At 59.5% G+C, this 24,976-nt stretch overlaps 2 protein-coding genes across 2 annotated transcripts; both read left to right on the plus strand.

Annotated features, from left to right (window-relative positions):
• Window positions 1–1,138: 1,138 nt before the first annotated feature.
• LOC116499096 (unconventional myosin-If-like) lies at window positions 1,139–14,494 on the plus strand. Its single transcript, XM_032203712.1, is given in 32 exon segments — window positions 1,139–1,229; window positions 4,825–4,890; window positions 4,892–4,963; window positions 6,294–6,383; window positions 6,785–6,879; window positions 7,385–7,472; window positions 7,651–7,740; window positions 7,883–8,014; window positions 8,085–8,132; window positions 8,134–8,220; window positions 8,303–8,321; window positions 8,324–8,412; window positions 8,414–8,435; window positions 8,783–8,983; window positions 9,106–9,185; window positions 9,389–9,475; window positions 9,629–9,715; window positions 9,958–10,125; window positions 10,194–10,279; window positions 10,419–10,500; window positions 10,588–10,694; window positions 10,915–11,013; window positions 11,084–11,228; window positions 11,315–11,429; window positions 11,996–12,165; window positions 12,290–12,435; window positions 12,657–12,803; window positions 12,885–13,033; window positions 13,301–13,384; window positions 13,499–13,700; window positions 13,903–14,069; window positions 14,150–14,494. Coding segments are annotated over 32 exon segments (3,300 nt in total). The 5' UTR covers window positions 1,139–1,226; the 3' UTR covers window positions 14,227–14,494.
• Window positions 14,495–16,499: 2,005 nt separating this feature from the next.
• ZNF414 (zinc finger protein 414) lies at window positions 16,500–22,842 on the plus strand. The gene is given in 10 exon segments (XM_032203669.1): window positions 16,500–16,576; window positions 18,776–18,909; window positions 19,417–19,518; window positions 19,598–19,705; window positions 19,976–20,081; window positions 20,386–20,878; window positions 20,880–20,916; window positions 21,345–21,395; window positions 21,975–22,133; window positions 22,441–22,842. Coding segments are annotated over 9 exon segments (1,203 nt in total). The 5' UTR covers window positions 16,500–16,576; window positions 18,776–18,839; the 3' UTR covers window positions 22,518–22,842.
• The last annotated feature ends 2,134 nt before the right edge of the window (window positions 22,843–24,976 follow it).

Consider the following 24,976-nt stretch of genomic DNA (forward strand, 5'->3'; position numbering starts at 1 on the left):
GCAGAAGTAAAGCCCAGCCCAGGTGTGGATCCTGCATGAGTCCCTTCCCAAGGGGCCTCTGAATGGAGCTGCTGCTGCCCTCATCTTTGGCAGCTGAAGCAGTTGGCTCTGCCACTCACCTCATGAACATCTCATGAACAGTAAGGTTTCTCTGAGTTCCCGTGTGTGCATGGGTCATGGCACCTTGCTCCCAGCCACTGAGGTCGAGCATTTTGGCTGCTGAGCTCTTGGTGCCTTCAGCCTCATTAAGCAGCAGTGCTGTGGTAGTGATGCTTCTCCCTGTCCATCTCCAGCTGTCTCCCACGTTGGGAACCTTCACCTGCAGCCATGGGCAAAACACTCCCTGCATTGCGCCCCTCCGGCGATGCATCTAGTGGGGAAGATGCCCATTTGCATGATGGGATGCTTCAGCACTCGTGGCCATGGGTGCACCCACAGGGATGGTTGCTGCAAGGCCGAGGGTGCCCCAGGTTGTATTTCTGCCCCACACCCCAAGTGATGCCTCCAGCTCCCATCCACATCTGACACTGCCTTTGCCAGAGTTGGAGGCAAGCAGCCGTGGCCAGGGGCTGCAGCAGGTAAGTGCTCAAAACCCAAAGGATAGGCACTCATTGATTCTGCCCTCTTTACCTTAATATTAATTGGAATGTACAGGAAAACCTCCAGTTTTGAGACACGTACCCTTGGGACGTCGGGCAGTCCTGATCTTCCTGCAGCTCGATGGTCTCTGAACCAGCTCCAGCCAAAACACTTCCTTAACCATGGTTTGCTTAATCCAAAAGATGTGGAAAAAAAAGCAACAACCAACACCATCGTGCTCGTAAACCACCTCAGAGCAGAGCATCCCCCAGCTGCAATCAAAGTGACCCCCAGGGTGGGGGAAAATGTTCAGAGCTCTGAGCATCCCTGCCCAGCTGCATCCTGTGCCCACCAGCACCACCTGCAACCCCAGGACAGTGACCCTGGCACCCATTGGCTTTGGCAGTGGGGGCACCCTGGGCAGGGCCACCCCAGGCTCCCCCCTCGACAGCGGGAAGAGGCTTTCATCCTCCCCACCCAACCCCCAACAAACCGGCACTAAATGAGGAAGTGGGAGGAGAAAAAAATATCATAGCAAGTTGTAGTTGCAGGAGAAACAGCAAAGCGAAGCCCTTCGGGATGGACCTGTGCCCACGGTGACAGGAGCCCCGAGCGCCCCATCACCAGGGGCAGGACGCAGGGACACCATGGTGAGTGCAAGCAGGGGCCTCGCTGGCCTCCCCCCCGCCCTGTCCTCTCCCAGAGCCCTGGATGTCATCTTGGGGTGTCTCCTGCCACCTTGGGGCTATCTTAGCCCTGTCCTCTTCTGCACCCACCTGGGACTGGGTGTGGCCAGGAGCCCCCCACTGGAGAGATGTCCCCGATGGAGAGAGGATGGAGGCTGCCCAGGCTCAGGGTGAAGGAGCAGGGCTGGGGCTGAGCGAGGTGCTGTGTGGGGCACGGTGCTGGGGAGCAGCTGCCTGAGAATGGGCGCAGGGGTGCTGGGTGCAGGATCCCGCAGGGTTGTTGCACATGGGAGCACTGACCTGAGCAGGATCAAGGGCAGCAGGCGGTGAGCCAGGCTGGGCACAAAGTGCTCTTGATTTTGCCAGCATGGTCCCCATACGGGAACCCCTGTCTTCCTCTTGGCCCAGCTTCCTGCCAGCGCTTCTTATTTCAGTGCTCATGGCACCAGCAGGGTGCGGGCAGAGCACAGTGGTGTGGTGGGGGCTGCCAGGGGTGTTTGTGCCCCCTGAGACCAGCTCAAGCTGGGAGGGACCTGCAAGTGCTGGCACCCGGGGTCGAACCTCACACCCCAGTGCATGCAGGGAGATGGGGATGGTGGCTCGGGGCTGCTGCAAGGGTAGCAGCTGGAGCTGGAGGTTGATCTGGAGGAAGAAGAGGAAGATGCAGGCTCTCAAAATGAAGAAGATGCTCAGGCATGGAGTGAGGGGCTGCACGGTGTGGCCATGGCCACATCCTCCAGCCCACAGTTCTGCTCCCTCCGCATGTCTGAGCGCTGCCTTTCCTGGCCATCGCTTCCCACCAGCCAGGAGCAGGGTCAGCAGCTGGGCTGAAGCAGAGCCTCCTCCTCCCTACAGCAGCCCCTGGTTGCAGTTGTCCACTTCAACAGGCTGCTCCAGCACTGTCCCCACAAGACATGGACAGCTGAGACCCAATGATGTTTCATGGTTTCACAAGGGGTCATGGCTGCACATCCCCCCTGGGACCCTGCTTCGGGGTCAACCTCCATCCCCAGAACTCAGGGGTGAATGCCCCCTCCCTAGATGCTGTTTGTGCCCATATCAGGGGCCAGCCAGGCTGCTGACAGAAATACAACACCCTGTGCTCCTCTTCTCAAGGCTTCCTGTGGTTTCAAAGGTGTTGGCTGCATCTGGGCTCGCCCTATCTTGAGAACAGAGCTGCCACCTTGGGCAGCGTCTGCTCCGCCTTTGGCACTTGCAAGGGTTTTGGTTTTTTGGTGGCTCAGATGTGAGTTTTGAAGAAAAACAGACAATGTTTTGCGATTGCTGGTGCAGGGCTGCTCCCGAGGTCACTGCTTGCATCCGCAGCCCTGGTCATGGGTGGTGACTGTGGTGGTGACAATCCCTGTCCTGCAGCCCTCGCGGGGGCTCCTGGTGGGTTCCTGGCCACGACACATGCACCCATCATGTACAGGGCTGTCAGCAGAGCAATGCCCTTTGCACAAAGTGGCTGCAAACTGTGCCTGGATGCCCGGCCCAAGGGCTGCTGAAAGCCTCTTGCCACTCGGCTCTAGGACAAAATGGCTCGTGGAGGTGTCTAGTCCTGGCCATCCGTCTGTCCCCTTCCTGGCAGGACCCATCTGGTGGCAGTGGCTGTTAAGCCACTGCTCTCCAGCTCACCCCTTGCCTTGGCCAGCAGCGCAGGAAGGGACTGGGAACCCCTGACCCATGCCTCTGAAAGCAAATTCAGCTTCTGCCCTGCACGGAGTCCCTGCTCCCCACAGGGTTGCTGCCCCTCACCTCTTGCAAGGCTTTTACCCAGCACATCAAGCCATGACCCCATGAAATCTTCACGTCACAGGATGCTCCCAGGGATGCTGGGCAGCCTTTGTGCTCCCCAAAACAGAGCAGAAACACCCACGACCCTGCAGACATCTGGAACAAAACCTTCGTTTAAAGTGAGACGGTGCTTTCCCTGCAGCTGTGCTGCATCAGGTGCCGGGCTGAGCCAGGAAAACCCCTAATCTGTGCCTGAGGAAGAGGAGGAGGCATGTGCTGGCTTCCAGCTGCTCTGAGCAGTCATTTGAGTGAAGGAGAAACTTCAGGTGTCAGCTCGAAAGCGCGAAGCTTGCAGTACAGGAAATGCCTACATTGGCCTTAATTCAGGGCTATAAGACTAAGCATGAGCTCAGGTGCCTGTGCCGGGGGCTTGGGGTGATATAAGTGGCTGACGGGGAAGCCAAGGTGTCAGTGTCCCCATGGGCTACTCCCAACCTGCTCACCTCCACTTAAAGCATGAGGTTTTGGCCAGGTCAGGGTGGCAACCTTGGGGTTACCAGCAGCACCCTGGGTGACAGCATGGTGACCTGGGTGGCCTATCCGTAGGCTCATTAAGATAGAGGGGAAGAAGAGGAGGGGAAAGCAAGAAAAAGGACCATATGCAATGAACTGGAGGAAGAAGAGAAGCTCCATGAGCAGCCCCGATCCCATCCAGAGCCCCTGAGCTGACCCAGACCCATGCGTCCCAACTGCTTGCAAAGGGGCAAGGAAGCTGAAAGCCCCCTCACTGCTTATAGGGCCATGAGCTGCATTTGGTAGCTGGGATTTTGTGAGCAGGGTTACAAAGCCCAGCAGCCCACCAGGGATGGGGGGTGGCCAGGGGGAGCAGCCCGATGTTGCTGATCCCCTCCCTGCTCCATGAGCATCCCTCAGTCACCCCTCGTGATGCTGCTGGGGGACAGGGCGGCTGCCTGTGACTGTCAGGGGCAGATGGGAGGGTGCAAAGGCAGAGGCATCCTGAGGCCTGAAAGCTTGAGAATCGGCAGGAAAATGAAGCAAAAGGGGAAGAGAAGAAAAGGGAAATGGAAAGAGTAAGAGGCTGGGGGGGAGAAGTGAAATCGGCACCAGGAGCGCTGGGCTGAAAGCGGAACTGTGTGGCCGGTGGCTACAGGACGAGTGCACAGAGGAGCCAGGGGCAGCTCCAGCCATGGGTGTCCCCTCCCAGGTATCGTAGGCACATTCAGGCAGATTACTGTGCAGCAACAGGGCCAAGGACCCTCTAGGATGTTTTCTTTTTGGGCAGTGGAATCCCACCCAGCCCAGGGCTGTGCTTAGCCCACAATCGCTGAAATCGCAGGCCCATGGTCTTCCTTCTGTCCCGCTGCCCCTGAGGATGTTGCAAGCATGAATTTGGGGTGGCAGAAAAATGGGTGCTTGGGTTTCCCCAGGCAGGGCAGGGGGGTGACACTCCCAGCTCTGCCCCGCTGCAGTGGAGACACGGGGGTGCAGCCAGGGGTGCCCCATGGGGCATGGTTATTGCCTTTCTCCAGGGTTGTTTTTGCTACCCCTTTGATATGCAGAGCCTGTGCTGTGATTGCTTCATTACTCATATGTTTACAGAGCAGGGGAAATGTTACAAACCTGCCTACAGGCTGCAAGCCCATTCTTCGCCTCTTGGGAATGCAGGGCCTGTGGTGAGGCAGGATCTGGCTAGAGGGATGGATCAAGCCCATGTGCAGCAGTGGCTGAAATACCCCTTAGTGCCGCCCAAGGGTGCCTGTTTCAGATTCCCACCACAGGCGCTGTGACCCTCTCCCTGCAGGGCAGCAAGGAGCGCTTCCACTGGCAGAGCCACAATGTCAAGCAGAGTGGGGTGGATGACATGGTCCCTGCTCTCCAAGATCTCCGAGGAGGCCATCGTGGAGAACCTCAAGAAGCGCTTTATGGACGATTACATCTTCGTATCCTTCCCAGGGCAGCAGGATGGGGAGCATCAGGGCCACACTCTAAGGCTTTGCAAGAGCCTGCAGCATGTCCATCCCTGCACGATATTGGGATGGGTTTGGTGGCCATGACACCCTAGCTGATATGGCTCATGTGCTTCAGCATTACCCAGGGGAAGGACCTCTTCTCCTTGTTGGCAGCATGATCCTGCTGGTTTATAGCCAGAGGTTCAGACCCCTCCTCACCAAACCCTGCAGCTGCATAGGGCATTGTCCCCTCCTGCTGTTGCCCACAGACCATCAATGCACACTGGGTGCTCTACACTGACTCTGGAGCACCACTGAGCCAGCACAGGGTGAAAACTCCCTGTCCCTTACGTGCCGTCCTCCAGCACAGATGCTTTTGTGGTCACTGGCTTTGTCACAGAGATGACACCACTGAGCACCAAGCACGAAGTTTGATGGCTCTCGGGTTCCTTGGTGCAGATGGGGAAGCCGTTCCTACCATCCGAGGCTCTGAGCCCAGCTCGCCCCCCCAGCCCCTGCTCAGTTTCGCAGCCAGATCAGCACCCAGCTGCATCATGCCTGCTGCAGCCGTGCCCCAGCCCCAGAGGGAGAAGAGAAGTTCCCCGAGCTGCAGAGCGGGACGTGGTGGGGAGCTCAGGCGCAAAGCCACTTGCTGTCGTGGACGTGAGTGGTTGTGGTTTCCCTGAAGATGCGGCTCTGTCCTTACAAGGCGATGCTCTGTCCCAGGCTGGCAGTGACGCAGCCATCCGCCTCGCTCTTTCAGCAGACCCAGGGCTTTAAATGTGCTTGGGGGTTGGGCTTAGGGTTGGCTTTTTTTGAAGGAGGAGGAAAAAATACCCCATGCAGCCTCTTCTTTCTTCCTTTTTTCCGCAGCCCTGCATGCAGGGCCCCCATCCAGTCATGACTCAGTGCCCCATGTTTCCGCACTTCCCAGAAAAGCCCCTCTCTTCCTGCCCTCGGCTGCCTTCCCCTCCCTGCTGACAGGTGGGCTGAAAGTGGGACCCTGGCCCCGCACCATCCATGTCCTCCCCACCCAGCATCCTCCCCAGGGCACTGGGGCTTATCCCCATCCTCCCAATGCACCATTTCCAGCCACAGGCCTCTGTTTTTCCAAACCCCCCCCCCAATCACACCTGTGTAATTTGGGGATGCTGCGTGCGGATGTAGGGGAAACTCATGGCTGAGGCAGCACCAGGTCGTGAGCTGAAACCCATCGTGCTATTCCTGGTGCTGCCTTACAAGGAGGCAGGGATACTCTGATATGATGGGCAGGACGGAGGGACATGGGAGAGGATGCCTGGACCTTGACTTGGCTGCCCAGACCTACATCGGGCCAGTGCTCATCTCCGTCAACCCCTTCAAGCAGATGCCGTACTTCACTGACCGAGAGATCGAGCTGTACCAGGGGGCGGTAAGGCTGCTGTGTGCAGGCTGGCAGGGCTGGCAAGGGGGTTAATTAGGTTTAATTTGGTGCATTTGCATACAAATGTCTGGGGGTGTCCCATGAGGGTGCACTTTGGGGTACTGATTGCATGGGTCAGCGTTCCCAAATGTGTTGTCCTGCAACAAGAGTTGGAAGCATATCCACATTCCTGGAAAATTCATCCCATAAACACACATTAGGGCAAACCCAGACATGGTGAAGTGCCCAGTGCCTGGCTCTGCTGCACATCCTTCCTGAGGCAGATGGGACTCCAGCAGACATCCTGCATGCTGCTGCTTCTTGTGCCACATGGGCAGGTAAAGGGGGGCTGCAGAGGGGGCTGGCAGCTGCTCCCTGCTCAGCACTGCTGCCCTTTGCCTCCTCTCTAGGCTCAGTATGAAAATCCCCCCCACATCTATGCGCTGACAGACAACATGTACCGAAACATGCTGATCGACGGGGAGAACCAATGCGTCATCATCAGGTAGAGGGCAGCAAGTGGCTGGGTGCCCCCGGCACCCCTTCCCCAGCACCCTGGGGTGTCCAGGCCAAATGTGGTGGCCAGGCAGTGGCAAGAGGTTGCTGAAGCCCAGTGCTGGCCACGGGTGTGCACCATCTGGGTGTGCTGGGGCTGTGGTCCCAGGCAAGAACCAAGCCTTGTGCAACATGCTTTTTCAGCTGAGTGTTGCAAGGGAAGGGGTCAGGATGTGGGGTAAGGCCAAAGACTTCCCCTTCAGGCTCCAAAGCCTCCCTTCTCCCCTCCAAAATCCAGCAGCAAGAAATCCAACAACTCCTCCTGTATCTCAGCCCTGCTCTGGTCCCGTTCATGTCCCAGAGCCCCTGCAGCCCCTTCTCCAACATCATTAGCTACAGCCCCTGTCCCCTCCAGCTGCCCCAGGCCCTGAGGGACCAGGGGCTCCCCAGCATCCCACCAGGAGCACTCCAGGGGCTCCTGATTCACCTTTCCCCTCCTTTTGCCATTTACACAGTGGAGAAAGCGGGGCCGGGAAAACAGTGGCAGCAAAATACATCATGGGCTACATCTCCAAAGTGTCCGGGGGTGGCGACAAGGTGCAGGTAGGGCTGCCCCCACCCCAGCACCTAGAGTTTCGCCTCCCAACCTCTCTGCTCCCCCAGCCCCTGCACAGAGCAGTCCATGGCTGGGGACACATCTCCATCCCCAGTCGGGGCGGGCAGTTGCAGTGGGCACAAGTGCGCAGCCCTGCTCAGGCTCGTGCCCTCCTCTGGCCACCAGCACGTGAAGGACATCATCCTGCAGTCCAACCCACTGCTGGAAGCCTTCGGCAATGCCAAAACTGTCCGCAACAACAACTCGAGCCGCTTTGTAAGTCCCTGGGGCAGGCGTGGACCATGCCAAGGGTTGGTACCTTGCAGTGCCATAGCCAGGATCCATCCCTGCCGTGCTTGTGACATGGCTGGAGGGGACAACCAGGGGCTGGGTGCTGATGGGCACTGTGCCTGGGCAGGGGAAATACTTCGAGATCCAGTTCAGCCGGGGTGGCGAGCCCGACGGGGGGAAGATCTCCAACTTCCTGCTGGAGAAGTCACGGGTGGTGAGCCAGAACGAGCATGAGAGGAACTTCCACATCTACTACCAGGTACGGGGGCATGGGACCAGGCGGGCATGGGGCTGGAGCCGCTAACTGCAGCCCCCTGGGTGTCTTGCAGCTCATCGAAGGAGCGTCCCAGGAGCAGCGGCAGAACCTTGGCATCATGAAGCCCGGATTATTACTACTACTTGAACCAGTCGGACACGTACCAGGTAGAAGGCACAGATGATCGCAACGACTTCCATGAGACCATGGTGAGTGTCTGGGGGAGTATGGGTATCCAGAAACCTGTCTGAGGCCAAACTGGGGCTGACCCCAATGCACCCTGCTCCCCAGAATGCCATGCAGGTGATCGGCATCCGGGCGAGGACCAGCAGCTGGTGCTGCAGATCGTGGCAGGGATCCTCCACCTGGGCAATATCAGCTTTCGGGAGGAGGGCAACTATGGCCCAGGTGGAAAATGCCGACTGTGAGTAGCCAAACCCCCTTGTTCCAGCAAATGAAGCTTACATGCTCACAGGGACCCCTGGCAATGAATCGCAACATCTCTGTAGCACAAACCCCCCAGCAGAGGAGAGAGGCAACATCAGCATCTTCCCTGTGTTAAACATGAGGAAACTGAGGCAGTGAGCAAATGGCACAGCCAGAGCTTAGCAAGTGCCTGGCAGGGGACAGGGGCTATGATGGAGCTGAGGGAGGGCAATATCCCATGCCCCCAGACTGTGTTGCTCCCTATGCCATGGCCCCACTCATGTTTGGCTGGGGCTGGGTGGGCAGTGTGTGGGGGGCAGCCCTAACCTCCCTCTTTCTGCCCAGCCCTGGCTTTCCCTGCCTACCTGCTGGGCATCGACCGCAACCGCCTCAACAGCAAGGTCACCAGCCGCAAGATGGACAGCAAGTGGGGTGGACGCTCCGAGTCCATCACCGTCACCCTCAACGTGGAGCAGGCAGCTTACACCCGGGATGCCCTGGCCAAGGGGCTCTACGCTCGTGTCTTTGACTTCCTCGTGGAGGTGGGTGCCCTGGGAGTACGGTTGTTGGGAGGGGTATGAGGGGAGGCTCATGGGGATGCTGGCTGGCTGCTCCTGTGTGCAGCCGCATGCCCCATGAAGGTGGCTCCCCGCCGTCTCTCCCTGCAGTCTATCAACCGGCCATGCAGAAGCCGTATGAGGAGTACAGCATTGGGGTGCTGGACATCTACGGCTTTGAAATATTCCAGGTGGGTGCTGGTTTGCAGTGGGAGCCCAGCTGGGGGGCTCTCCTTCCCTGCTCCAGTAGCGAGGGTGGTCAGAGCAAGGGGTTGTTGGTCAATGGCCCAAAGAAGGGTCCCTGGAGCAGCATCCAAAGGTCCCACCCATAGGGGTCACCTGAGTAGAAGCCAAGTCAGACCCATCTTCTCTTTCCTTTTCCCTCATTTTACAGAAAAATGGTTTTGAACAGTTCTGCATTAACTTTGTGAACGAGAAACTGCAGCAGATCTTCATAGAGCTGACCCTGAAGGCAGAACAGGTACAAGGGAGTTGAAACCCAATAGGGCTGCACCAGCACCCTAATCCCCGTGCTCTGCACCCCACTGATGTGGCACCCTGGCCAAGGCATGTCCCATGAGTGCAGATCTGGAGCCCACCAGCTCTTTTTGTGTGTCATTCTCCCACCCCGTAGGAGGAGTACGTGCAGGAGGGCATCAAATGGACCCAGATCCAGTACTTCAACAACAAGGTGGTGTGCGACCTGATAGAGAACAAGCTGGTGAGTGGGGGTCCCCCCAGCAGGATGCTTCCTTGGGAGCCAAAGCACTGGGGGGGCTTGGTGGGGCTGGGTGCTGCTGGGGTGGGGGGCAGGAGCCAGCCCTGGGGGAGCTGCAGCTCCATGTCCTTGCATTTGAGTGCAAAGCAGCTTAGAGCCACACGGGGCACGTTACTGCAGCCAGATGCAGGATTGTTCCTGCCTGCAGCCTTAAGTCACCCCTGGCTTTGCTTTCCATCCCCCAGAACCCTCCTGGGATCATGAGTGTTTTGGACGACGTCTGTGCCACCATGCATGCCACCGGCGAGGGCGCCGACCAGACCCTGCTGCAGAAGCTGCAGGCAGCAGTGGGCACCCATGAGCACTTCAACAGCTGGAGCTCAGGCTTTGTCATCCACCACTATGCGGGCAAGGTACGGCACCCTGCATCCTGAGGCCCTGGCCCCAGCGTCCTGGGGCTGAGCACCCCTCCTGCCCCCAGGTCTCCTACGATGTGAACGGCTTCTGTGAGCGCAACCGGGACGTGCTCTTCACTGACCTGATTGAGCTCATGCAGAGCAGCGAATAGTGAGTATGGGCGGTGTTGTGGTCTCCTGGGTCATCCCAAAAGAGCTGGGGTCATGGGCAGCATCCTCAAAATGTGGACCTTTGCTGGTCCTGCCCCTGCCTGGCAGCTCTCACCCGGGGGCTCTCCCCTGCCTTTCAGCGGTTTCATCCGGATGCTTTTCCCGGAGAAGCTTGATTCTGACAAAAAGGGCCGCCCAACCACTGCAGGCTCCAAAATCAAGGTAGGTTCTGGAGCTGCAGAACAGCAGCTGGGGCTGCTGGGCTCCCACCAACACCTTTAACGCTACAGAGGCCAATCCTTGCAATAGAAACAGGCCAATGACTTGGTGAACACATTAATGAAGTGCACACCACACTACATCCGCTGCATCAAGCCCAACGAGACCAAGAAACCCCGTGACTGGGAGGAGAGCAGGTAACAGAGGATGCTGTAATGGGTCACAGAGCCCCAGAGCCCAGGTACCTTTCCTCCAGACCCAGGGGATGGAAGGGCAGCGTGCGGGAACACACATCCCTCTGCATGTGCATCCTTCTGGGGCTCTGACTGGGCACCCCCAGGCAAAGTGGTGGAGATGGGCAGAGCCATGCTACCATGCTGCCATCCCACGGTGAGCACATCCCTCCCAATCCCGCAGGGTGAAGCACCAAGTCGAGTACCTGGGGCTGAAGGAGAACATCCGCGTACGCAGGGCTGGTTTCGCCTACCGCCGCCTCTTCCAGAAATTCTTACAACGGTGAGGGGCCATGGGGTTGTGAGGAGGGGGTCTGCAGCCCGGCCGCCGCTCATGGCCCCTGTCCCGGCAGCTATGCCATCCTCACCCCCGAGACGTGGCCTTGCTGGCGTGGGGATGAGCGGCAAGGTGTGCAGCACTTGCTGAGCTCCGTCAACATGGACCCAGACCAGTACCAGATGGGACGGAGCAAGGTGTTCGTCAAGAACCCAGAGTCGGTAGGTTGGGGGCATGGGGACGTTGCGGGCATCTGCACCAGGATCGGCCCCTGCCTGTCCAGGCTCAGTACCCCACTGCCCCACAGCTCTTCCTCCTGGAGGAGATGCGGGAGCGGAAATTTGACGGCTTCGCCCGGGTGATCCAGAAGGCCTGGCGCCGGCACATCGCCATCCGGAAATACGAGCAGATGAGAGAGGAGGGTAAGGCTGCGACGGCGGGGACACCCCTGCACTTTGTAGGGTGCCCTTGGCCAGGGACAGCCCTGCTCACTGCAGAGCCACCGGAGCAATGGGGGAGCAGCATCCCCACTCCTAATTGCAACAAAGAGGGTGATGAGGGACTGGACAAGATACTCGAGGTCTTTTCCTACATTTCAAGGAGGGAGTGGGTTTCTTGCTCCTGTTTTCAGCCCTGGGTGGGGCTGTCAGACAGAACCCAGAGCATCTCGCTGTCCGTCTGCATTTCACTGCCTGCAAAAATGATGGAGATGGGTCAGCGCTTGTAGAGGGATGGGAAAGGCCTGTGGTCAGCACCTGACACCCGCCATGGGGAATTTCCAATACTCCCAAGCATACAGTGCAAAATCAAGAGGAAAAAAAAAAAAAAAAGGAAGCAGCTGGGCCCCTCCCTCCCCCCCTACCACAACACAAGGTTTTGGGGACACTTAATGGGTTTTGTGGCCAGCACAGCTCCTGCTGCGTGGGGCTGTGGGCTGAGTGCCAGCTCAGAGCCCTGCCCGACCAGCATCACTTCGGGTACCATGCAGCCTCCAGCATCCTCTACAACTGCAAAGAGCGGCGGAGGAACAGCATCAACAGGAATTTTGTGGGCGATTACCTGGGCATGGAGGAGCGGCCAGAGCTGCGGCAGTTCCTAGCCAAGAGGGAGCGGGTTGACTTTGCCGACTCCATCACGAAGTATGACCGGAGGTTCAAGGTGAGACAAGCCAAGCCATGGCTCATGGTGGTTGCCCTTGGGTGGGATGTGGGTGGGGCTTGTGCCTCCCTCTTTCCCCCCCCCCAGCTAACTCCCCTCAGCCCCTGCACCTGCCCTTTCGCAGCCCATCAAGCGGGACTTCATCCTCACCCCCAAGTACTTTTACCTGATTGGGCGGGAGAAGGTGAAGAAAGGCCCTGAGAAGGGGCAAATCAAGGAGGTGCTCAAGAAGAAGGTGGAGATCCAGGCAGTGAGCGGCGTCTCACTGAGGTATGTCCCATTGTACCAGCTCAGTGTGGTCGGGCTTCACCCATCGTGTCCCCCCAGACCCTTCCCACTTTTCGGTGCCCCCAGCCCAGCCCCAATGCACTGCCATTGGAGCATCACACCACGGGGATGAGGGGTCCCTGTGCTCTCTGGGTCTGCTCAGGGGTCCCCAAGGCCTGGCAGAGTCTCCTGCCCCCCTGACAGCCCCCTGGGGCTGCCCACAGCACCCGGCAGGATGATTTCTTCATCCTCCATGAGAATGATGCCGACAACTTCCTCGAGTCCATCTTCAAGACAGAGCTGGTCAGCCTGCTGAGCAAGCGCTATGAGGAGCTCACCCATACCAAGCTGCAACTCACCTTCAAAGACACGTAAGGATGGAAGCTGGGAGAGGTGGCAAAGCAGGAAGAGGCCACTTCCCCGCAGCCTCACGGCCCCTCTCCTCATCCTAGACTACAGTTTCGGGTGAAGAAGGAGGGCTGGGGCGGTGGCGGCACCCGCAATGTCACCTTCATGAGAGGACAGGGCGACGTGGCCATCCTCAAAGCTGGAGGCAAAACCCTTACGGTCAGCATCGGGGACGGGCTCCCCAGGAACTCCAGTGAGTGCCGGTGCCGGGGCACCTGGGGGGAGCAGCGTAGGAGGGGAGGGGGGAGAGGGGAGACAGGAGCTCCAGGGCCACGGTGAATGGTGGGGGGGGCTTGGGGACATCAGGATGAGACACTGTGCCCTGCGGAGTCTGTGTTTCACCCAGGAGGGACCTGCTCAGGTGATGGGGTAGCACCAGGTGCTCAAGAGTGGTGGGATGCAAACCATAGTCAGCCCTCACATGGGACATCACCTGATGAGGTTTTGTGTCCACTCCTAGAGCCCACAAGGAAGGGGGTGACGCAGAGCAGAGGTGGCAGCAGGCATCCAGCACCCTTCCGGAGTGCACCCCCCGCACCCCAAGGTGAGCAGGGCAGCACCAAATGGGCCCCAGCCTGGTCCAGCCGGCTCTGTGCTGCTGGGGGGCAGGCAGGCGATGACCCCCTGCAATAACTGACCGTCCCTGGGGTTGTTCCAGGCACCTTCAAGAACGGGGCTCCCCAGTTCCCACGTGGGAACAGCCAGGCTCAGCGGGACACCTACAAGACACCCCAGAAGCAGCTGCGGGCACCACCGGCCACAGTGCTGCCCACCCAAAGCACAAACCGCCGGCCAAAGACACGGCCCCCATCTGAGCAGAACATGGAGTTTCTCAACGTGCCCGACCAGGGGGTGGCCGGGTAAGGTCCAGCACCCATGTGCCCACCAGAGTCCTCCAGTCTCCCCTCCCACTACTGCAGGCTCCAGAGACACTCTTCCTACTCCGGCCAGCTCCCTGTAACCTGGCAGTCCTGGGAGGGCAGAGCAGGCTGGGGAGGGGGACATGGGATGTCCCACACCCCCTCCCTTCCCTGGCTCTCACACTGTGTCACCGGTCCCCAGCATGCAGCGGAGGCGAAGCGTGGGCCAACGGCCACCCCCAGCCGGGCGCCCCAAGCCACAGCCCAAGGTGGCCACGCCGCGCTGCCGTGCGCTGTACCAGTACATCGGGCAGGACGTGGACGAGCTCAGCTTCAACGTGGGGGACATCATTGACATCCTGCTGGAAGGTACCGCCGGGCTCCTGGCTCCCCGTCTTGCCCTGTGGATGCTCCACATCTCAACCCGGGCTCTTTTCTCTCTTTCCCAGATATCTCTGGTTGGTGGAAGGGACGGCTGCATGGCAAGGAGGGGCTTTTCCCTGGGAACTACGTGCAGAAGATCTGAGCTGGGCACAGCGGACAAGGGTGGTCCCAGTAGGTGCCAGCCATGGGGAACCCTGCGGATCCTCTCCCCAGCATTGAGCAATCTGTTGTCCTCAGCCCCTTGCCACCGCTGGATCCGGCCTGGTGTCAGCCGCTGGTTTCTGCAGCTACTTCAGACAGTGGAGCAGGGTCAGGCTCTTTGCTGCTTATTCGTATGGTGGTTGTGGAACTGTTGAGGTGACTCTGGGGCATGAATAGTTTTATCGTCAATGATTATAGCAGTGAAGTTACTTGTGGTGGCTTTGGGCTTTTGACCTTGCTCCTGGATGATTCACGCATTGCAAACACAGCAAATCTGAGTTGGACTCAAAAAAACAAGCCCGGAGTTTGTGTTTCCCCACTGATCCCCCTGAGACCCAGCCCCCAGCGCTGGCTGTCCCCATGACAGGGGGATGAGTCTGCATGCAGGGACGAGGGTGGGTGCGCACCAGAGCAGCCCCATCCCCTCTGTATCGAATCCTCCAGAAGATACTGAACACGAACCAGCTCCCCCCCCAGACCCCATCTCAGGCTCTTGCACATCCCAGCATCGCTCCAGAGCACCTGGCAGTGCTGGCCAGGAGCTGCAGGGCAGCGGGGAGACAAAGCCCTGGAATCGGGGCGCAGCAGGACCTGCGTGTCAGCGCAGCGCCTGATTTCCCACAGGACTTGCTGCGAGAACTGAGCTGTGGCTCCACGTATTTGGATCCTGATCTGAAGGGGCCATGGGCGGCACAGACGGGCCCAAGTCCCCTGCTGTGGCAAACATGGAGTTGCCCCAGCATCACAAGCAGGGGGGTCTCACCCGTGGGGTGCTGGGGCTGAAAGCCACTGTCCATGGCCATGCTGAGGTGATCCCGAGCACACCCCCTTGGGGTGATGTTCCCTGCCCTGGGGGCAGAGGGGCTTTGAATGGAGGCTTTTTCCCACTGAGGGTGCATGAGGTTTGCAGCAGGGAGAGGGACGAACGGCACCAACACATCGGGGCCCGTCCTTGCCTGTGCCCCGTGGTGCTGGGAACCACCACCATGCTCTGGGTGCAGAGATAAGCAGGGGTCGGTGTCCCGCCCCGCCCCCGCCACCAATCCATGTCATCCCCCACCCAGGATGGCCAGAGGAAGTGACGCTATCCTGCTGCAGCCCTCGGCCTCGCTGCCTCTCCCTCCTCTTCCTCCCTCCCTGCAGCTCCCGCTGACCACGGGTGGGCAGAGCTCCTGCCCAGGAGATGGAGGCGGGGGGGGGCACACACAGATGGGGAGGGCTCAGGGGACCCTATGGGTGGGGGTGACGGCAAGCCAAAGGCTGCTGGGAAATGAAGTCCTGCGCAGCCTCACGTAGCGACACGTTCTGGGGCCTGGGGAGGAAGGGGAAATGGGGGCTGGGAGGCCGGGGGGGCACACACGGAGCTGGGGGGGGGGAGGAACAGGAGCCGGGGCAGCTCCGGGTGTCTCAGCCTCGTGGCTTTGCCCCCTCATGATGGGTTTTCACAACCTACGTGGTCCTTGGGGGGATTTTTCTTTTTTTTTTTTTTTTTTCCTGTAAGTGCAGTTTTAGAGTCCTTGCACTGCTGAGCTTGGGAAGGGCATTGGGGGCGAGGTGGGTGGGAGCAGCGAGAGCCTCTGCTTTCATCTGACTGAATAAAAATGGCTTTGGAAACTGCTGCTGGAGGAATCTACTTCCTGCACCCTGCCTTGGGGCTGGGGGGGGAGGGGGGGGCAGCACCCCAAGAGCTGGGGCTGTGCAAGGGGGATGCTGCCACCACCTCCTGCTGGCTTTGGGGGAGGGGGGCAGCTCAGGGGGGCTGTGAGGGTCCTGGGATGCTCCAAGGGGCCTGGGCAGCTCTTAGGGCCCATGAGTGATGTGTTGCGCTCGGGGTGCTTCGGGGGGGTGCTCCAAGGAACCTGGGGTGCTCCGAGGGAAACCTCAGACGACCGGGGGGGGGGGGGGGGTGTCTTCAAAAGTCACAGCGTTCCCCAAGAGGCTCAGGATGCTGTAAGGGGGGGGTTCAGGATGCCACCTCCCCGGGGATGCTCCAGCATCGCGAACCACGACCCCCCCCCCCCCCCCCCCCCCACCTCAGGAACCGGGATCTGGAGGACGACGACGACACCGGGGCGGGTCCAGGCCGCCACCCCCCCCCCCCTAAAGCGTCCCCCTCTCCCCTTTCCGCCTCTCTTCCTCCTCCTCCTTCTCCTCCTCCTCCTCCCCCCCCTCCCCCTTCTCCCCCCCCCCGTCCCCCCCGGCTCTCGCGACAGCTCCGCGCAGAAAATGGCCCCGCGGCCGCGCCGCCGCTGATGGGCGCCCCGGGCGGCTCCGGCCCCCCCGCAGCCTCGGTACGTGCGGCCCTGCTGGGGGTGACGCTTTAATTTTTTATTTTTTTTTTTGGGGGGGGGACATACGACCCCAGGGCTCCGGGGGGGGCGACAGCGGGGCTGTGCGCGGAGCTCGGAGGTGAGGAAGGGCCGGGAGGGGGGAGCGGGGGGGGGGGGGGTTGAAGCCGTGCGCCCTCCCCCAAAGGAGGGGGGAGACCAGGTTTGGAGGGGAGGGGGCTCAGTCCGTGGGGATGCTAGGGCTGCGTTGTCCCGTGGGACTACTGGCCGCGGGGGCTGCTGGCCACAGCTCTATTGTTGGGGGGGGGCGGGGGTGCTACCGGCCACAGGGGCTAGTAGCCACGGGCATATTGCAGACAGGAGCCACTAGCCGTGGGGGGGCTGCCAGCTGTGGGGGTGCTCACCAGGGAGCTCTTGGCCATGGGGCGGGGAGCCGAGGCCCCCCCCCATAACCAGGGGGTCCCTGCGCTCACTCAGCTGTCATCTCCCAGCGGAGTGGCCGCGTGAGCCCCTTGTTCCCAGCCTTTTGTCTCCTCTCCCGTGCCGAGGAGCTGCTGTAGGAAGTCTGGCCGTCGTGCAGAGATGCTCAGAAGGGAGTATTTGTCCCGTTTATCTCCCCGGGTGGATTTGTGAACCTCTTCTGTTCTTGCCAATATGCATAAACCCTCTTGTTCACTTGAGGGAGATGATCTTTATTAATTATTAACTGAATCGGCACAAGCAGATGACAAACCCCCTGCTCACCCCCTTAGCCCCCAACAAGGGATTTTTTTGGGGTCCCACAGGAGCGGGAGGAGTGGGTTCCAGCAGGCTTTGGGGGGCCTGACCCTGCAGCAGGAAAACCCAGTGAAAAGTGGCACTGGGTTTGCGGTGGCTCCAGGATTTGGGTTTCCAGGGCAGGGTTTGCACTGGATCGGGGGGGGTGGGATGGGGGGGTCACAGCTGCGGTGGCCATGTGGGGTCATCAGGGATGGAGGCAGCAGCAGGTCAGCAGTGCTTGGCTCAGGGCATCGCATTCAGGGCTGCAAAACAGCGAAAAGTGCCCTGTTGTGTCAGACACCATCCCATAAGAGGTGAGAAATGGCAGCAAAACGATGCAGGTGCCACCAGCTCCCCGAAATCCAGGGCCTGGGGCCAAGTGTGCAGCAATGTCATGGAGCCACCTCTGCTGCAAGAGGTGTGATGTCGAGGAGATCCCTCTCTGCTCAGTTATTCATCCATCCACCCCAGGCCTTTGGCTTTGTTTGGGGTTAACTTGCTTTTTTTATTAATCTTTATTAACTTGCGCTTTTTTATTAATTTAATTAATTAATTAAGGAGAGACTGTTTTGCTGGGAAAAAAGGATAGCAAGAATCTTTTGGGGGAGAAAGCATTCAAACTGTTGAGGCAGGGCATTCTTGCTCAGCACCTCCATACAGCTCCTCAAATACAGCTCCTTGAAAAAATGCATTTTTCAAGAAATAATGAAATTATTCTGGGGAAGCTGTGGTGTACCGGGGCTGCCAGCTTCTGGGGCACGGATCCCGCTCTCCTTGGGGGCTCCAGCACCAAGCCCAGCAACATCTTTAGGTGTTACAGCTTGGCTGTGACCTTCCTCCCATCCCTCTTGGATGCGCTTCCCAATAGGGCTTGCAATTCCACAACACCCCAACAATATGTTTAAAGATTATTTTCTCCAGAAAAGCTGAGAAAATGCCTGTAAGAGCAGACGCTAGTAGGCATATCCAGCTGTGAGCAGGGCAGCACAGATATGGGTGTGCTGGTCTTGGTCATGGAGATATGAGATGCCTTTTGCTGAGAGCTATTGTTTGGCTCTTGTGTGGCCAGGGCTGGTGCCACAGGTCTGTAAGGCCAAGCCAGTTAGTTTTGGGGGACCGCCTGCTGTAATGTTCACGAAGGAATTGCCCCCAGGCATCCATCAGCCAGGCGTTGGGCCCTGCCGCCATGTTCCTGGTCATGCAGTGGGAGCAGAGACAGGGGCTTGGTATTACCCAAGGGTGACAGGTGGGGAGGGATGGTGATGGCTCTAGCTTCAGTGCTCGACAGCTGCCCGCCTGTGGAGGGGCCGTGTTGGTAGCCTCTCTCCCCACAAAGCCCCTTTGAGGCAGGAGCACCACAGGCACCGAGGGGGAAAAGGAAGTGGTGGCTGTTGTTGTCGCTCCCTGGTGGGCTCTAACCTCTGTCCCTTGCATTGGGTGCAGCATCACCAAGAGAAGACACCATCGGCAGCGAACCCCTGGCCTTGTGCCTGCCACCAGCCAGGCCATGAAGACAGAGAAGGATGAGGCTCTGCCCCCCTTCTCGCTGGGGGGTAAATACGCTGGAGAGGGGGCAGGTGAGTCCCTCAGGAGGCGAAAGGCCTTTGCTCTGGCTGCTGTGGGGGTCCCATTTGCTGCAACTCCTAGGGGTGGTGGCCAGCTGTGACACTAGAGGGGCTGCTGGTGGCCTCCATGTGGGTGCCATCGCCCCATGCTCCCCTCCAGAGGCTCCCAGTGGGTGGATCCAGGAAGGCAGCATCCAGCAAGGAGCACTCTGAGAATGTGTCTCCTGTGTGGAACCACGCTCCAGGAAGACAGACACCCCCCCCCCCCAAAGCCCCAAGCTGACCAAGCCATGTAAGGTATCCATTTGTGCAGAGTAGGAATGAGGACACTGGAACTGGCCCCTTTGCAAACAGAAACCTGGATCCAACCACACAGCTGCATTTCAGCACACAGTTACGGCCCCAAAACACCTGAATCCCACCCAGCTCCAAGGCTCAGGGCTGGGGGCCAAGGGTCATGGGTGTATGGCGGCTGCACAGGGCACTCGTGCCTGCTGCCTGACAGCCTCTCCCCCACAGGCTGCAGTGAAGCGGCTCTGCCTGGCGGCCCCATGCCAGCAGTGGGGAGTGGAGGAGCCCCCACGCAGGACCTGCGGCTGCTGAAGCGCAGACCGGCCTCAGGTGAGCTGAGTACGGTGGGGGCGATGCCACGGGTGATGAGGGGGCGATGACCAAGGCCAATGCTGTCTTCTCCTTCCAGGGAAGCACTACGCCTGCTCCAGCTACGGCTGCAAGCTGGCCTTCCCCAGCATGCAGGAGCTGATGGACCACCTGAAGGTCCACTACAGACCAACGCAGTCCCTTGAGGGTAAGGGGGATGGTGGGCACCGGGACACCCCGTGATTGCTCCAGGGTGCTCTTTGTTTGGATAGGAGGGGGAAAAGCAAGGTTTGAAGCTGGGGCTCACTGCACAAGTTGCCCTCAAAGTGCCTGCGCCCCTGGGAGATGCTGCATTGCCCCAGCCAGCAGTGGGGAGAGCACGGGAAGGGACAGGGACATGTTGGTGGGTCCTCCCATTGCCACAGCGGGGTGCAGTGCAGCTGGGGCTGTGCTGACTCTGCCTCATCTCTTTTTGCAGGTAAAACCTTCCAGTGCCCCACACTAGGCTGCATGGAGACCTTCCCCAGCATGCAGGACCTCATGGCCCACATGAAGGTGCACTACAAGCCAAACCGCTACTTCAAGTGAGTCCCCACCCTGTCCCCATCACCATCCTGCACAGCTCTGCCACCTCCCTGCAGAGCCCTCGCAGGTATTGCAGATGGCCCCACACCAAATCCCATCTGGGGACACGCTGCAGTACCCAGACAACCCTGAGCACCCTGTACATCCCCTTTCAGCCTTGCCTCACTTCCCGGCCCCGCCCCCCCCCCCCATTTCAGGTAGCCCCCAGGAGTGGTTCATGTGCTGTGCAGCGGGGGGAATGCTGCTCCTGGGGCTGTGGGTGGGAACTTGACCTGGCACTGATGCTGCCTGCCAACCCTGCAGGTGTGAGAACTGCTTGCTGCGCTTCCGCACTCACCGCTCCCTCTTCAAGCACCTCCACGTCTGCTCTGACCGCGCCGGCAGCCCTGCACCACCCCAAAAAGCCGAGAAGCCTGTCCCGCCCGCTACCTCCGCCCTGGAGAAGGAGCTCCCGGCCAAGGCAGCTGAGGGGCTGCCCAAGCTCCCGAGCATTATCCAGCACACAGAGAAAGAAGCCATCATTCCCGGCGCGGACACTGCCCCGGCAGCACCCGCCACACTGCCCGCCAGCCTGCCTGAGCTGCCCAGCTCGCTGGAGGCGATGCCGCTCGTCTCGCCGGCCCCCCACCCCTTCCCACTGCTGGAGCCCAACCTTTTTGGGCCATCATCCTTGACTCGGTTCTCGGGGCCACCCCCCTCCTCAGTGCCGTTCCTGTCCTATGTGCACCCGTCGCCCTATGGTTTACCTCCACCCCCGGCGCAGCCCCGTTTGCGGCCCTTCGTGCCCAGCCACGGCCCCCCCCGTCTCCAACGCCATCTGGAAGAAAAGCCAAGGTGAGCGCGGGCAGCCATTAGGGCAAACCTTCTGCTCCCGCCTTGACCAGCAGCTCCTGGATGAGGACCCACCGACGGCCAGCGAGGATCCCTCCCCCCCTACACCTCCCCAGCCCAGAGCCACTGCAGCCCAGGGCTGCCCCAGTCCCTCTCTGGGCTCCCCTCACCCCACCCCAACCACCCCCTGCCCCATCCCACCTCTGCTCCCCTCCTCTCCCACCTAAAGAGATGCTTGATTGGAAAAAATGAAAGCAACCACCAAAAAAATAATAATAAATAACCAACCTCCAAATTTACCCGGCCCTGCTGCTCCTCCCCGGCATGCTGGGGTGTGAGGCAGGGGCCGGGCCAGGCCTGCCCCCCATCTTTCCCCCCCACCAGGGAGGGGAAGACCTAATGCTTGTCTTGCCCCTCGATTCCCTCCGCAGGTGTGAGTGTCAGCCCACTCCTCCCATGCTTTGGCTCAGGAGTGACCGCAGGTTAGTTTGGCACTACTGGGGCTGCTTGGGGGCTGCTTTCTGTCACTGAGGGGGTGGGGGGGGGAAGGAAGGGGGAGGCACAGGGGAGGGGAGAGGCCCCTTGGAGGCTGTGATGTTCCCCGGAGCACAGTGGGGAGGGCGGGCACCCTTGTTTTTGGGAGCCCTCCACAGAGGAGCTGCTCCCCAGGTAGGCTTGGAGACTGGGGGGGTCACTGGCTGCACCCCCCCCCAAGGAACTGCTGAGCCTGGCTGTATTGGCAGCACAAACTGGGGGTGCAGCTGCTGCTTGGACTCAAAAGACCCCCATTTTCCCTGGCTGTGGCCAAGCTGGAAACCACCTGCTTTTGCTCTGCAGGTGCATAGGCGATAGGCAAAGGGGGTCCGAGCAGCACAGCCTCACAATGCCCACAGCCAGCTCTACACCCAGCCTTGGGGTCCCCTCCAAGCACAAAGGGTACCCTGTGTGTATACAGGGCCAGGAGCATGGGCTTCCACTCCCAAATCCCGCTCTGCACGGGGCTCCCACCCCCGGGGGCTCCCCAGCGAGCGCTGTGCTTCCCTCCTTGCCCACCCTTGCAGGGCACGCCTCCAACAGCCGCATCGTGTGGGAGCACACGCGGGGCCGCTACACCTGCATGCAGTGCCCCTACTCCACCGCCTCGCGGGAGGAGATGACACTGCACATCGAGGACCACCGCAAGAACCTGCCACCACCTGGGCGCCTGGACGCAGACATGGGTACGGCCTTGGGGGAGAACAGGGAGGATGCAGGGGGTCCCTCCCGAGTGCCCACATGCTCTCATTATATGGGATCGAGCAGCTCTGTGCACTCTGGATGCTGAACTGAGCTGATTTTCCCCCAATTCGGGGGAAAGAAGGCATCAATGGCCCCAGTGCCTGCCCCCATGTCACTGCCACAGTGGGCAGCACCCAGGGGTGCGGTGTGCCCCTGACCCACAGCAATGCCCCAGGGAGGCTGCACGTCTCCTGCCATATCCCAGGAGCTCGGCCCCAGCCCTGACAGCTCTCTTCCCTCTCCTTCCAGATTTCAGGGTGGGCCTCGCCTCCTTCCACTCGAAGCTGACGCCGGAGATGGAGAACTCCCTGTACTCGCAGCTCTGAGGGACCTTGCCCCTGTTGGGGATCCCCCCACCCTGGCTGGTTAAAGGGCACTGCAGACTCCATGCCACCGCACTGGGACAGGGGCACGGGGAGCATCACTCCAGCGTGGGGTGGCAGAGGGGGAACAACCTTTGTTTTCTTGACTTTCTACTCCCCTCTCCCTTTTATTTTTGGAAACGCTAAGCCCCTGGACCCTGCGTGTCTCTCCCTCTCCTAAAGGTTTTTCATTGCCCCAGAGGCTCAGGCGAAGCCTGGTGGATGCTCTAGAGGTGGTGGACTTCTCTGAAATGAGGTCTGGAAGTTAATAAATGGGAAGCATACAGGAGCAGTGGCTGGGGGATCCTCTGTGGGGGCACATGGTGGGGGGCAATGGGCAAAGTTGTGCCAGTCCCCAAAAAAAAAAAAAAAAAACAAGCAGATGGGGAACAAGAAGGCAGGGCTCCCTCAGTGGGTCCCAAGACAGGGGAAGGGAGGAGAAGGGGTGGGTTTGCATGGAGGAACAGGGGGGTCTCTGTATCCCCTTGTGAACAGGTCCAAACCATACAGGGCTCCTAAGGCAGCACCATCCCAGGAAGGTTTAAAGGTTTACACCAAAGCAGGTCTAGGGGCAGCCCCCACCCTTCTGCCTGGCTGGGAGCCCTGCAGCACCCTGGGAGGGGGAAGATGCACAGGGATTTTGATTTCCTTGGTCTGGAATAAGGTAGCCCTGCCCCTTGCATCAGCACTGTCTGGATGCAGCCCCAGGGGATGCATGCACCCACCCCAGGCTGCTGGTACCAGGGGTGTAGTGCCTGAAGTACAACAGGGAAGAAGAGCCTAAAATAGCAGTGCTGTGCCCCAGCACCAGCCCTGGAGCAGGGGGAGCATCCAGCCCAGCCCCATGGCACTGTACCATTCCCTCTAGGTCAGCTCCTATGCATCCCACCCAGGGAGGGCTGCTAGGAGGCCCAAGTCCCTCCTTCACCCGCTGAGCTCTGCTCCAAGGGGCTGGAGTTGCTGCAAGTGATGGCTGCAGCCTGCTTGCCCCCCTGCAGGAGACCTCCAGGCTCCCCCCACCACACACAGCAGCCATGGCAGGATGCACATAGGAGTTCCTGCAGCTCAGCTGGAGCTGTGCTTTCCCAGTCACATTGGCCCCATTACACAGGTCCTGTCTGTTGGGGGGGGCGGCGGGAGGCTGCATGCTCCCACCTTCCCCTGTACAGCTCTGCCTGCAGGACAGAGCTCCAGCACACCCACCTCTGTCTGAGCAGGGAAAGGCATGTGAGGAGAGGGGAGCAGCCCCAGCAGGGGTTGTGCTGGTAGTAAAAAGGGGCAGCCCCCACTCTGGAGGAGGCTGAGCAGCAGCATAAGGGGGGTCTCTGCACAACCAGCCCTGTAGCTGGAGCTCTGTTCCTCCGCGTAGCTCCTCACACTAGCCCCAGAGCACAGTGCTGGGTGCCCTAACCTTGCAAAGACCCCTAGGCAAAACCCATGGCTGTGCAGATCTAGCACAGCAGCAGCTCACCAGAGCCAGGCCAGGATCACAGCAATGCAAAGGCACCTCCAGCCCCCAGGGAGCTGTGCACAGCTCACACATCAGCCTCCCTGAACCCTCCAGCAGCTTCCTGCTTGAGGGCAGGGTTTGGGCAGCCCCCCAAAACCCAGAGCTGGGGCTGCTCACCCACCTCCTCCTCACCCTGCACCACCCTGGAGCTGTAAGCCCTGTCCTCAGCAGAGCTGAGCATCCAGTAGAATTGAATATTAAAAATGTCTTAAAACTAGGACTTCTCAGCATTTAAGCAGACTTTCCATACAGACCAGAAGAGCAGACACACACTAACCTGGTTCCCCAAGAAACAGCTCTTGCAGCTACCCATGAACCTTGCTGTGGCCATTTCCAGGAGCAGCACAGAGTGAAGGCTGCATCATCCCCACAGAGCCCCCACATTCATGCAAGCACCCCGCTGTATCAGGCTGATCCACATCCCTCCCCAATGTGATTCCCCACCCCAAAGCCCCCATATCACCACCACCACCCCGTAAACAGCCCTGCCCAAGCCAGCCCTGCAGAGCAAGAACAGACAAGCTGCACTTACCAAGAATCCACTCAGCTGGGGCTCAGAGCAAAAAAAAAAAAAAAAAAAAAAGCCATGCCTGGGTGAACAGGACAGTCACCACTGCTGATGGGATCCAGCTGCTCAAGAAAAACCACCCCAGAGCTTCCACAGGCTGCTCGCAGCTCTGGTGTTCATAGAGCAGGGGCAGTTAAGACAACATTCATTGCAATGGATTTTTAAAAACTGAAGTCTTTATTAAAAGTTTTATCCAAATTTTGTAACAAAAGATACAAAAGGGCCGGAGATCATTATTTCTGGGACTAGTCTGACCAATCAAAACCTGACAGTTACTAGGCTAATATAAAATCCATACAATCTGCTAAAAATGCAGGGAAAAATTAGAAGTAACTGCTGCTCTGA

This window comes from Aythya fuligula, chromosome 26 (assembly GCF_009819795.1).
Source record: "Aythya fuligula isolate bAytFul2 chromosome 26, bAytFul2.pri, whole genome shotgun sequence".
NCBI classification, from domain to species: domain Eukaryota; kingdom Metazoa; phylum Chordata; class Aves; order Anseriformes; family Anatidae; genus Aythya; species Aythya fuligula.